Source organism: Cervus elaphus, chromosome 11 (assembly GCF_910594005.1).
Source record: "Cervus elaphus chromosome 11, mCerEla1.1, whole genome shotgun sequence".
Classification (NCBI taxonomy): domain Eukaryota; kingdom Metazoa; phylum Chordata; class Mammalia; order Artiodactyla; family Cervidae; genus Cervus; species Cervus elaphus.
The window spans coordinates 98,202,833-98,215,909 of NC_057825.1; the positions used below are offsets into that span (position 1 = coordinate 98,202,833).

Sequence of the window (13,077 nt, forward strand, 5' to 3'; positions counted from 1 at the left end):
CTCAAGTTAGTTTCCTCAGATTGGCCTCAGGACATTCAGGCTGACCCTTACCCTAAGCAATGCAGCCCGCACTTCCCTGTCCAGCCCCCGCTTGCTAGTGGCGGATGTGAGCGTCTGGGCTGCTGTTCCACTGGGCGTTGCCGTCAGGCATGTAATCTGTGGGTTTTAATTATTTATTTATTTACTTATTTACTTTTCCTCCCGGTTATGTTGCCCTCTGAAATCCCAAGGCTCGCCACAGATCCGCCGGTGAGAGTGTTTCCTGATGTTTGGAAACTTCTTTTTCTCCCTTCCCAGGACGGATCTCTGTCCCTACCTCTTTTGTCTCTCTTTTTATCTTTTATATTTTGTCCTACCTCCTTTCAAAGACAATGAGCTGCCTCTCTGGGTGCCTGATGTCCTCTGCCAGCATTCAGAAGTTATTTTGTGGAATTTGTTCAGCATTCAAATGTTCTTTCGATGAATTTGTGCGGGAGAAAGTGGTCTCCCCGACCTATTCCTCTGCCATCTTAGGACCGCCCCCTCAGACAATTTCATTTCTAAACATCCAAATGAACATTTAGATATTTTCCTTTAGTCAGGCACAGCTAAGGTTAAAATAGCTTACCCAAAGTTTATTAGACTCTTTGGGTAAAAATTAACCAATGGTCCTCTCCCCGTGTTAAGCAGTATTAGCCCAGTAAAAGATGGGAAAACATCAGCAGGGGCAACTTTCATATCCACATCTGGCCTCAAGCTAACTCCAGCATGGACAGCTTCTGTTGCGGCAAACAGGTATCTCTCCAGTTAGAACCAGCCCTGTGAAGTTAGTATCCTTCTGCTTTATATCCTCTCCAGGCTGTATACATACCGGATGTTCAGTAATTGTGGGACTGAAACTGTGACTGCCCTGAAGCTTATTAATTCATGATATGTGGCTTCCCTTTAGGCAGCACTTCTGCTTGATGCCCGGACTTTGACAGGACAGACACTGGGACCAGAGGCAGCGAGTATGCCAATGTTACTGCTGCCTGAGCCAGGGTTTAGGAGAGTTGAAGGCAGGAAAATAAAGGGCAACTAGAATTTCGAGTCTTCAGCATCATCTTTAGTTATCAGCTGCCACAGGATCTCCCAGTACTGAACCTCTCCTAAAATTCTTACTTCTCCCCACCCCTACAAGTATCTGAAATAGAAACAAAGAAAAAAATTTTCCCTAAAGAATTTTTCCTTTCTTATTCTTCTTTTAATAGTAAACCTCAACTGTTGGCAGAGGTTTCTAGGAATTCAAGGAATATCAATAAAGTTTAGGCTAAATGAGATTTATAACTAGAAAACAGATATACTATTGGGTGTTAAAGGATAGAATGAAGCCAAGTCCACATATGTACTTACAGACATGACAGCAAACAGCAATCGGTCAAGCTATACCTGGTGTCTAATGCCTCTGGCTGAATCTCTGTTCTCCAGCAGAGCAGACTAAGCTCCGTTAGGGCAGGAACCACATCTGGTCAGCTCTGGATTTCCCCAACACATAACACACTCTTCACTCAAAAGGCCACTTATAGGCTCTGTAACAACCTAGAGGGATGGGATTGGGAGGGAGGTTCTAGAGGAAGGGAACATATGTATACCTATGGTTGATTCATGTTGATGTTTGGCAGAAATCAACACAATACTGTAAAGCAACTATCCTTCAATTAAAAAAAAAAATTTTTTTTAAGGGCCACTCATAGAGTGTGCTGAATCCAAATAAGAAAACCATTTTTTAAAAAAGTTAATGATGATTGCTAACGTGTCACCTGAACCCATGTGTTTAAACATTGCTATTTTCCAGTTACACCACAGCGGGGTAGTAGGGGGGAAAGGGAGATAAACTACTAAGGGTGGGGTGGGGAGGGAATTAAACCAATTAATAGCACTAAAACCTCCAAGACTACCCAAGGAAGAATCACACCATGTTTAGCCAGTGAAAAGGATTAGAATTTTTTAAACATTTTAATGAGAACACTTTCTCACCATCTTTAAATAGAAATGACTTCCACTTTCTACTCTGAAGCTTCTGGGCTGTCAGCACTTCTTCGCTTCCTGGTCCGCGGGGTTCAGAAGCCAGCGCACCACCAGCTCGCCAGTGCTCTTCAGGCACGTGTTAGACATGTCCTCCTCTGTTGGGAGACCCTGGGGCAGCTTCAGGGGCTTGATTCTGTGACATGAGAAGATGCTGTTAGTGTTACACCAGGTAACACACTTTAAGAAACTGCTAGAATAACAAATAACAAACCTTATCAAATGTTTAACCACTTTCAGTTTTGCATTCACTGAAGGGATATTCTTGTGAACTTGAGGAGTATGTGCCTACAAAGGAAACATTAGGAATCAATTTCAACAGTGCAGATGGTCCCACCTTTCAGCAAGAGGTTAAGATGAAGTCTCCTTCTATCTAAATCAAATTTTCTAATACATTACATGAAATAATACATTTAAACAAAAGAAATATTAAATAAGTAGGTTAAAAGTTTTAAAGGTGGAAAATTTACAGCAAATTTAAACAACACTTAAGATGACTAAAATAGGTACATACTTTTTGTAACCCAAGCATCTTTATTATATCTTTCTCCCAATATGGACGTCTTCTTGTACTTTTTATTCTGGTAACAATATGCAGTTTATGAGGTTGCTGTGGATCCCCACCATATTTTTCATGATCTTCAGGTGAAGGCCGAAAAACCTAGAGAGAAGAACTATAAATGATAAATTTTCGACACAGCTTCAATGTACCCCCCTTTTTTTCTTAAAAAAAAAACAAACTTCAAACGACTATATAATAATTTCATATCTAATCACTCTACAATTCTCATCCTCAAATCGAACATTTCTACCAGTCTGACTACTCAGATAGATGAAGTCGAAGGAGTTCATGCACTAGGAAAAACATCACACAGCCCGGGATTTTCTTTTGTTTTGATAAAGAACAAAGCAGGAAGAACCGGGTGACAAACGCCAGAAGGCACTGCACTGTACGGGCTAGGCCTTGAACTGCATCCCCTCCCCCATTCAGGGAGGGGACAAATACAAACTTACAGTAACACAGGAGTATTATTAAAATGGAGTATGTACTGGGCTACATCCCCAAATAAGGATATATGTATAACACTATTTGTAATACTGAAACATTTAAAGGCCATATTCATATTCCTCAAGAGAACAGCTAAAAAATTAGGATTACTGCATAGTCATAATTATTACATTCTAAATAAAACTATTAATAACTAAATTAGACATGATGCAAATAAATTCTGCTGTATTCTCCTGGATTTAATGCTGCTATCAAAATAAATAAGGCTTACCATTTACCATTTTTGTAGGTATTAATTTTGAAGGATGGTCACAATATACTCTTGAGCAAAAACAACTAAATTTCCACACCACAAAAAAACAAATTTCTACACCACTATGTGTAGTAGGATTCTGTCTTTGCTTCATCTATACCATGATGAGTGTGTACATGTGATGTATTCTATAAATATCAATTCTAAGAATATGACCATAAATTCTAAACATGATTCTAACAATTCTACACATATGTGTGTGTGTCAGTCACTCAGTCGTGTCTAACTCTTTGCAACCCCATGGACTATAGCCTACCAGGCTCCTCTGTCTATGGAATTCTCCAGGCAAGAATACTGGAGTGAGCTGGGTATCTTCCCGACCCAGGGATCAAATCCAGGTCTCCTGCATTGCAGGCAGATTCTTTACCATTGAGCCACCAGGGAACCCATATATGTGTGTGTATACATCTACATACACACACACACACACACACAACCTTAAATGTAGAAAGGTCTCAAAAACATTAGGTCAAGAGTCATACCTCTGGGGAAACAGACTGAGGGAAGGACAAAAAAAAGATGTTACTTTAATCACAAATAATATTATTTAATCATTAATTTCTCCACAGAGTGATCAGGTTACATTGCTAAACGATGAAAGCAGCTAGAGAAGCATTATAGCCAAGATAATGCACATCTTTAAAAATATGTAAAAGAGAAGTACACGGAAGGAGTGGGCAGTGGTTGTCTCCAAATGGATGGGATGAAGGGTATTTTTCTAGAGCTTTTGAAGAAACATAGGGTGAGAAGAATGGTGGCATACAGAGGATGGGGTAGGTACACCAAAGAAAAGGAAAGACGACATAAAGAAATGGTGTGAGGAGCATGAAATATTTAGGAAAAGTCAGTGGTTCCATGTGAATAAGGTAGGAAAAAAAAACATGAAAAGCAATGCAGGCGGAGGAGTTAAACTAAGCTCAACTATGCTGAGTCTTTAGAAATTTCCAGAAGGCATATAAAGCTATTGGAGGTTTGAAACAATATGACATTTCAAAGATAGATTCGGAAAGAAAACTCTTTCAAAAGAACTGGAGGTGGAGACTGATACAAAAAAAACTCAGGAAGGTCTTAGGGACATGGTTTGAGGGTCTGAATTACAGCAGCTGTAACAGAAAAGGACTGACCTGGGGACTTTGGCCAGTAAAACAGATGGATTTGTGGCAGGTGAGGGAGCAGACAGGGTTGAGACTGACTCAGAAGTTTTCAGTCTGGGAAATCAGACAGAGGATCAACTGACATTACTAATACAGGACAAGCACATTCTTTTAGTTTGGTTATTTGGAGGGAAAGTAAGACAGTGAGTTCAATTTCAGATAGCTTGAAATACCTATGGGTTATCCAAGCAGCAAGGTTTAGAAATTATTTGAGAAAACAGGAATAAGTCTGGAAGACAGGCAACGGGCTACAGATGCACACTTCAGAGTCATTTCTATGAGGCTGGAAAGTTTTCAAACTCACTACAGCTGGCGATTAAAATCACCGCCTCCCACATTTTAAACAAATGTTAACATATGTATCTATCCTTTTCTTACAGAAGTTTACAGTCTAAGAAACATGGAAAGATATGACAATGTAGTTGCAGACCATGACATGGAAAAAAGATTTCTGATAAAGGAACATCAAGCATGTTAAAGGTATCAAAATAATCGACGGTAATACTATTTCAGCTCTGAAAAAATCAGTAGAAAATGCTGGTTGCCAGAGACTGGGGGAAGAAGGTATGAGGAGTTACCGTTTAATGGGAATAGAGTTGTTCCAATTTTGTAAGATAAAGAGTTCTGGAGAGGGATGGTTGTGAAGGTCACACAATCATATGAAAGTACTTAATATCACTGAGTGAAAGTGTTAGTCATTCAGTTGTGTCCAACTCTTTGCGACCTCCTAGACCATAGCTCACCAGGCTCCTCTGTCCATGGAATTCTCCAAGAAAGAATACTAAAGCGGGTTGCCATTCCCTTCTCTAGGGGATCTTCCCCACCCAGGGATTGAACCAGGGTCTCCTGCATTGCAGGTAGATTCTTCACCATCTGAGCCACCAGTGAAGCGTGTAATATCACTGAAGTGTACACTAAAAAAAAAAACAGTTAAGACACTAAAGTTTATATATACCTTATGCATTTTACCACAATACTGAAAAATTGGAGCAAACAAAAGAAAAATCTATTGAGGGCTTAGCCAGTGTTTTTTGAAAGAATGATAGGTACACACAAGTTTAGCAGAGAAGATCCAAATTAGCAACAGTTGATAGAAAGTAAAAACCAAGAGGCACAGGGACAGTATGAGCAGGAAGAAGACAGTTTTCTCAGGACAACAGTGCTATGAAGACACAAAATATTAAGGGAAAAAACCATAATCAGGAATAAACAGGTTCTGAGATGATAAAAAATCCACTACTTAAAAGGCCAGTAGCACAATTTTATTTTTAATAATTATTTACCTAAATCACACTATGTTTAAAACTCTACCCTTCTACTTATATCGACAAATAATTTAACATGAAAGTTTCCAATATTGCAAAAACCAGTACCTTTCAAAATACAACATGTTTTTAAAAAATAGTAACAGGAAAATAAAACCTTGTTCTTACTTCATCTGGAATTCTTGACCTCGTAAACTTGTGACGAATCCAATCTGTACAAATAAGAGGCTCCACACCTTTTGTTGCCGTCTAAAATATGACATAAAACATTTGTTTTTCAGCACTCTATCTAGCACAGAAATCCAAACCTTCTATTTTTAGGTGGTGAAAGTCCATTCTTTCTGTTCTTGTGTTACTCGCTCAGTCTTGTCTGACGCTTTGCAGCCCCACAGACTCTAGCTCGCCAGGTTCCTCTGTCCCTGGAATTCTTCAGGCAATAATACTGGAGTGGGTGGCCATTTCCCTTTGCAGGGTATCTTCCCAACCCAGGGATCGAACCTGGGTCTCCTGCATTGCAGGCAGATTCTTTATTGTCTGGGCCACAAGGGAAGCCCTATTCTTACCTAACCTGTAATTATTAAACATTTATCTCAACCCCCTAGCTGAATGAATATACATCTTATCTTACCATTAACATTAAATATTAATATAAACGTTTAAACCAGCGATTGGCAATAATTTTCTGTAAAGGAGTAGACAATAAATATTTCCAGTTCTGGGCTACATGGTTCCCAGAGCCAAGTCTCAGCTCTGCCACTGCAGGGTCAATGCAGCCATCAACAATAATTACATTGTTGTGGCTATGTTCTAATAACACTGTTTCAAAAACCGATGGTGGGCTGAAGCTGGCCTGTAGGTTACAGTTAATGTGCTCAAGACAACATACAGTAATTTATCCTTCAACAACACAATGTAAAAGAAAGTCAAAATGAGTTTCCAGTTTTCTTTCTAGTCCCAACAGTGTCATGAACTCTGGGTTCCTGTCTCCTGTACTCTTTCTACAAGCCTCCAGTAGTATTTCTCCCAGGCTGCCAAAGAAAAAGGATTCACTGTCAATCCTTCATACCAGGAAACTCCTCTGGGTAGGCAGTAATCATTCCTTCTATGCCTTCCCTGGACAGCAGAGAGCACCGGGAGAATAAGCAGGAAGGAACTGGGACGGGGGGGCAGTGGGCGGTGGGGGGAAGTGATGGACACAGGCTCTGATTCACCAGGAAATAATACTAACCAACCAGGATTAATCTGAGGCTAAGGTAAGAATCTCAAACATCTGACATTATCATCATCTAATTGGAGGTCCTACCTAGACTCTGGCCCTCATGAGTAGACTAGCTACACCACTGCAATTTCTAAAAGAAAGACTAGAAGGAAATACATGGAAGTACAAACATAAATGATCTCTGGGAAATTGTTTCTCTTTCTACTTTTCTACATTTTTCTAATTTTCTAAGATTGAAAATGCACTCTCTTTATAATTGAAAGGAAAAAAAAATCTAAAAAGATTAAGGTGGACAAAGGGTAATCAATACTAGTCATTTTTTACCAGCATGTTCTCCAGGAAAAGGTCTTTTGTGATTTCAATTCTTTAGGGATAAAACAGCAAAGAAACCAAATAAAATCAACTCTCAACATTAAAAAAAAGAAAAAATATATATATATGAAGAAACTTAAAAATTTAACTTGCCTGTATGTTTTGTTAATTAGAAAAGAGATAAAAAGTTCTTAAGGAATAGAAAAGCAAGACAACTGAAAAAGATAATTACTGAAAAGAAACACTTACTTGAAGTCTCCCTGGGGGCCTCTGAACTATTGAGCGCAAAATCCCTGCCATGGATGTGGTGGCTGCTCTCCTTAGAGGCTGTGAGAAGTAAAAAAACAGACCTGTGGGTCACGTATGTTTTGGAGACAGATAGCTCCCCCATTTCTGTAGTAACAAAAAGCTGAGCAAATTGAAAAACTGGATGAAGTTTAACAGTACAATCTTGGTTGTTTTAATACAATAAGGACAAGAATTAAGTTATAATAAATGTTTTAGTCAGAGTTCAAGAAAACCATAGGCAGTAATTATACATTAACCATGTACCATTTTCACCAAAGAGTTAAACCCTAAGTTGATTTCAACAACAAAAATGGGTAGTGGAGGTTACTATCATTCAAAAAATCTTCAACAGGGAGGGCAGATAAAGAATGCTTTGCTGTAGTATCACAAAAAAAGAGAGAGCTGGAAAGGACTGAAGACACCCCAACTCCTAATTGGAACTAATGACCCTCTTACTTCATTTATACGGAAAATGAATCCCCAGAGAGTTCAGTCATTTTACCCAAGAGCATCCAGCTTTTAAGAGAGTATATGGTCTGGAACCTAATTTTTTTATTACATTTTCATTAAATCCTAACACCCTTCTGAAGAACAGTAGGATGCTCTTTTTTGCTTATTTGCATTTTAAGCTATTCTTAATGAACATGCATTGCTTTTATAAAGTAAAAGTCACGTTTATTTAGACACAGAACAATTATAGCCTATTATACTAACTTGAGGGCTTCCCTGGTGGCTCAAAGGGCAAAGAATCTGCCTGCAACGCAGGAGACCCAAGTTTGATCCCTGGGCTGGGAAGATACCCTGGAGAAGGAAATGGCTACCCACTCCAGTATTCTTGCCTGGAGAATTCCATGGATAGAGGAGTCTGGTGAGCTACAGTCCATGGGGTTGCAAAGAGTCAGATATGACTGAGTGACTCTCTCTCTCTCTCTCTCTCTCACACACACACACACACACACTGACTTAAACTGAATGTAGAAAGATTAAGTTCATGAACTACATGCATTAATATATTTTGGATACGTGACTTAATTCATATGTTTCAATTCCCCCCACCCCCAAGAATAGAAAGAAAATAATACCTATCTTGCAAATGAATTATTCTAAAAACATCTAAAACAGTACTTGGCATATCAGAAGCCCTTAATAGATGGTAACTTTTACTATTATAAGATCATTAAGTTATTACAGAGCTATAATAAGAATACCCTAACATGCCAAAATAAGGTAAGTGCTGTATTTCAATGTCTACCAGATTCTGGCTCACTCAAGCTCTGCAGGTCTTTCCTGTGGTGTGGAGAAAGCAATGAAGTTGGGGAATCAATGCAAGATGTCCCCCTAAAAGGGCCTAACTTCAGAAAAATTCTCAGCAACTGAACCAGTATTTCAAAATTCTGTATCAGTTTTAGAAGCGCTAACTACTATAATCTGAGTGCCCTAAAAGCAAAACTTTTGTTTTATTCATATTCTATATTCTTGGCATCCAGCACACTATCTGATAGACAGCAGGCACCGTGTTTGTTGATGAATGTCTGAATTAATTAATGGGTTACATCCATGGTCCATTCAACCAAGAATTCAGAAGTAAATCAGAATTTCATAACTGCCATTCAGATTTTATACTTCAAACATTACAATACAGCATAGCAATTTCTAGTTCAAATTATCCAGTTTGCTTGGCTGGCTGTTTAGATCCTTTGTATCAAGGCTTCTTTAGAAGAGAGGCTTAATCCTCCAGTGCTCCAATCGAACAATCTAAATTATTTTCCCTACCATACTTCTTCCTCCAAAGTTAAGCATTTTCTTAGGTACTAACAAAAATAGTAGGTACCTAAGCACAAAGTTAGGTACTAATCCAATTTATTTAACTTGGCTCTTTGTTAAATCTTTCTCTTATTTAGATTCCAAGCAAAGCCTCCTAATTGGCCTTCCTGCTTCTATTCTAATTTCCCCAAGGTCTTTTCCCCATGGCAGCAATCATCTCACTAAATCTGAAATCAGGTAATATCAATACCTCTGCTCAAAACCTTCCAAAGACCCAGGTTTCTCGTTGTTAGAGTAGGTGGTTACACACAAGCCAGAGAGGAAGGGTAGAATATCTATGTCATCCCATGACACAGGATTAGTGGTGGAACTAACATTTAGCTTAATAAAAATATGATGGATATAGAAATAATTATAGATACATATATATATACATATATACATATACATATGTTATATACATATGTATATACATTTGTTATATACATATAACATGGGTTGGCCCTCTTAGCTGAGAGGACCTAAAAACAATGGCATTCCAATAGGAATGAGCACATCCAGTGCTAAGATCTTAGTTCCTAATAGCATTCTCTGATAAAAAGAACCAGGACTTCTTGGAGAAAAGGCTGATTACACGGCTGTAGCAAGGAATATATAAAGAATATATAAAGGTAAGTCTGGAGCATCGTGTAGTGCTAGAAAGGAACTACTCAAAAAGTCAAAAATGATGGGGACTATGTCAAAGGGACTAAAAGCCAACTGAAAGAGCTCCCAGCAGCTACAGCTGAAATAATATGAGCAACAAGATAAGTAATACAGTATTGGCATAAAACCCAAAACATAAACATAAACTAACCATGAATCCATACTGATATAAACAGATGAATGATGAGAGGAAAAAAAAAATCTCTCTTACAGAAGGATTTCAAATAATTTATGTAGATACTCCCCTCTCAAAGAGGTGGAGAAAAGCTATCAACTCTTAAGCATGGGGTACACTTAAAGACTTTCTGCTAGAGTTAGGAAAGAAGTCGTGGGGGGGGCGGGGTAGGAAATAATGTTACACTAGAGAAATCTAACCAACACTACATCTTCAAAGTGATCACGATTAACATCAACTGTGATAAAAGCCAAGCTGATAGCATCCACAGAATGATAGAATGAGAACAGCACTTCACCTCTGTCTTCCTTCCAAAAACCCCTATCACCACTCTAACAGAAAAATATCAGACAAACTCCAGTTGAAGGACATTGTACAAAATACTTATCCAGTATTTCCTCAAATACCTGACCACCTCAAAACTGTCAAGCTCATCAAAACCAAGGTGAGTCTGAGAAACTGACATAGTCAAGAGGAGCACTTGGCAACTAAACATAATGTGGTATCTTGGATGGACTTTTGAAAGAGTAAAAGGACATCAGGTAAAAACTAAAAAAAATCTGAATGAAGTATGACTCTAGTTAACAATGTATTAATATTGGCTTATCAATTATAACAAATATACCACACTAATTTAAGATGTTAATAACAGGGGAAATTTTGTGTGGGCAGGGTATATAGGAAATATTAATATCTGCATAACTTTTCTGTAAATCTAAAATTACTCCAAAATTAAAGTTTATTTATTACTAGACTGAAAACTTTTAACTTAACACCTCTTCATTTCAGAGTGGCGGCCAGTCCTTAACCTTCCACCCTGAGGATTTCATCTCCAATTATTCTCTTGCTCAGTTGCTATACACACCTGCTGCAAGAAAGCCCTGTAACTTGCCAGGTAGGCATACTCCCCTGACTATTCCCTCTCCTGGAATGTCCCTGATATCCATATAGTTAATTCTCTCACATCCTTCAATTTCTGGCTAAAATCTCATCTTCTCAATGAGGTCTACCCTGATTCCATTATTTAACATTTTGACCCAGAGGACAATTGTCAGCACTCCCAATGTCTTTTACTTTACTTGACTTTCTTTCCATAGCACTTAACATCTTCTAATATAATTTAATTACTTGTTAGGTTTGTGGTTTACCATCTGTTTCCACCCAATAGCATGTGAGTTCCACAAGGACAAAGATTTTAAAATTTTGTTTTGCTCTGTCTATTCACAGATATACTTCAAGCATCTACCTAAGCAGCATAGCCTTGTAGCAGCCACTCAGTTTTTGCTGAATGAAGTTTTACTTCCAGACTTCAGAAGGTGTGACAGTCAAAAGTCATTAAGTTCTAATAAAGTAAAAGTTGTTCTTAATAATTAGGCACATAACTCTTGGACCTGTCTTTCACTGTACAACTACCTTTCTCTCGCACAGATGAAAAGCCAGGAAAATAAATGCGGGGCTTCCCAGGTGGTGCAGAGGTAAAGAATCCGCCTGCCAATGCAGGAGAGGCAAGAGATGAGGGTTCGATCCCTGGGTCAGGAAGATCCCTTGGAGTAATAGGAAATGGCAATTCACTCCAGTATTCTTGCCTGGAAAATCCAATGGACAGAGGCTGGTGAGCAACAGTCCAAGAGTTGGACAAGACTGAGCACACACACACACGAGAAGTATGATCCCACTTCCATTCCATTAAAAAGAGAGAGCGATGTCTGTGAAACTCTAGAAGCCTATCAGAGAAACGTTAGCATATCTGGGGAGAGAAGGGCAGGCTACCAGAACTATTTGCCCTAACTTCCACCCCTGGTATTGTCTGATAGGTTTGTTGCTGTTGTTCTTTTACAATGACTGTACATGTAACTGTTCTTAAAAAAAGAAAACTAATTCCTTTTCTAAAGAGGCAAGACATCCATTTAATAATAAATGGGGATCGGGAAGGAACACAGAACGCATAATTTCCCTTTGAACAAACTGACATCTCTGAGGGCAAGAAATGCCTCTTTTTTGAACTTTAGGCAGCCCTCCTAAGTGCCTCTTGGGAAAAAACAAAACAAAACAACGCTGAACAAGTAGCTTTGAGTAGGTGGCGATCAAAACACGGTTGCAAAATCACGACTTTTGGTAAAACGGTAATTTTTTTTTTTTTTGGCCGCGTCCCACAGCAAGCGGGATCATAAGTTTCTCCACCAGGGATGGAACCCATGTCTCCTCCAGTGCAAGCGCGGAGTCTTAACCACTGGACCGTCAGGGAAATCCCAAAAGATAAAATAAGCTAACTCCGCGGGGTTTGCGTTCTAAAATGCAGCAATTTTTAAATTAGATAATTTTGTATCACCATTAACAATTCGTTAGGCTGCCCCCCAGAAGAAAGCCCAAGTTACGAGTAAAACAGAAGCACAGAAATTCCCGCCAGACTGCCGGGCCGGGGACACTCAGCCCTCGAGCTCCAGGAGGCGAGACTCCTCAGGCCGCATCCCGGGATCCCTCAAACTGGGAGACGTGATCCAGCCGGGAAGCGGCTTTTCGGGAGACCAAGGGCCAACCCTGGACGCAGGCCCATTCAGCTTACTGTGACCCGTAAACCCAGAACTGAATAGACAAAATCAATCCTTATTTGCATAGGGTTCCCAGATATACGCTCCTAGCAAAAATGCAATACCTTCAGCCACTCACTCCCCACTCACCAGCAGTTGCTAGAAGTCTCTCAGCCTTAAGTTAACCACTGAGGAGAACAGGAGCCGAGGAAGGAGCCGAGGAAGGAGCCGGAGCGCCACACTCAAACTCGGCCGTAACAGTGCGCACACAGTGCAGCACTTTAGTTCCAGCCGACTCCCGC

General features: G+C 39.4%; 1 protein-coding gene across 3 annotated transcripts; it reads right to left on the reverse strand.

The window, feature by feature from the left end:
* Positions 1-1,955: 1,955 nt before the first annotated feature.
* MRPL30 (mitochondrial ribosomal protein L30) lies at positions 1,956-13,076 on the reverse strand. Of its 3 annotated transcripts, none has more exons than XM_043918618.1 (6): positions 12,926-13,076; positions 7,565-7,642; positions 5,953-6,033; positions 2,558-2,704; positions 2,258-2,331; positions 1,956-2,179 (listed from the first exon to the last, which is right to left on the reverse strand). In XM_043918618.1, exons 2-6 carry the CDS (start codon positions 7,613-7,615, stop codon positions 2,047-2,049), a joined length of 486 nt encoding a protein of 161 aa, XP_043774553.1. In that variant the 5' UTR covers positions 7,616-7,642; positions 12,926-13,076; the 3' UTR covers positions 1,956-2,046. The 3 variants fall into 3 exon arrangements, with proteins under 3 accessions (XP_043774553.1, XP_043774554.1, XP_043774552.1); XM_043918619.1 differs by having other exon boundaries at positions 12,901-12,955; XM_043918617.1 differs by lacking the exon at positions 12,926-13,076 and adding an exon at positions 11,661-11,833.
* Position 13,077: the final 1 nt, after the last annotated feature.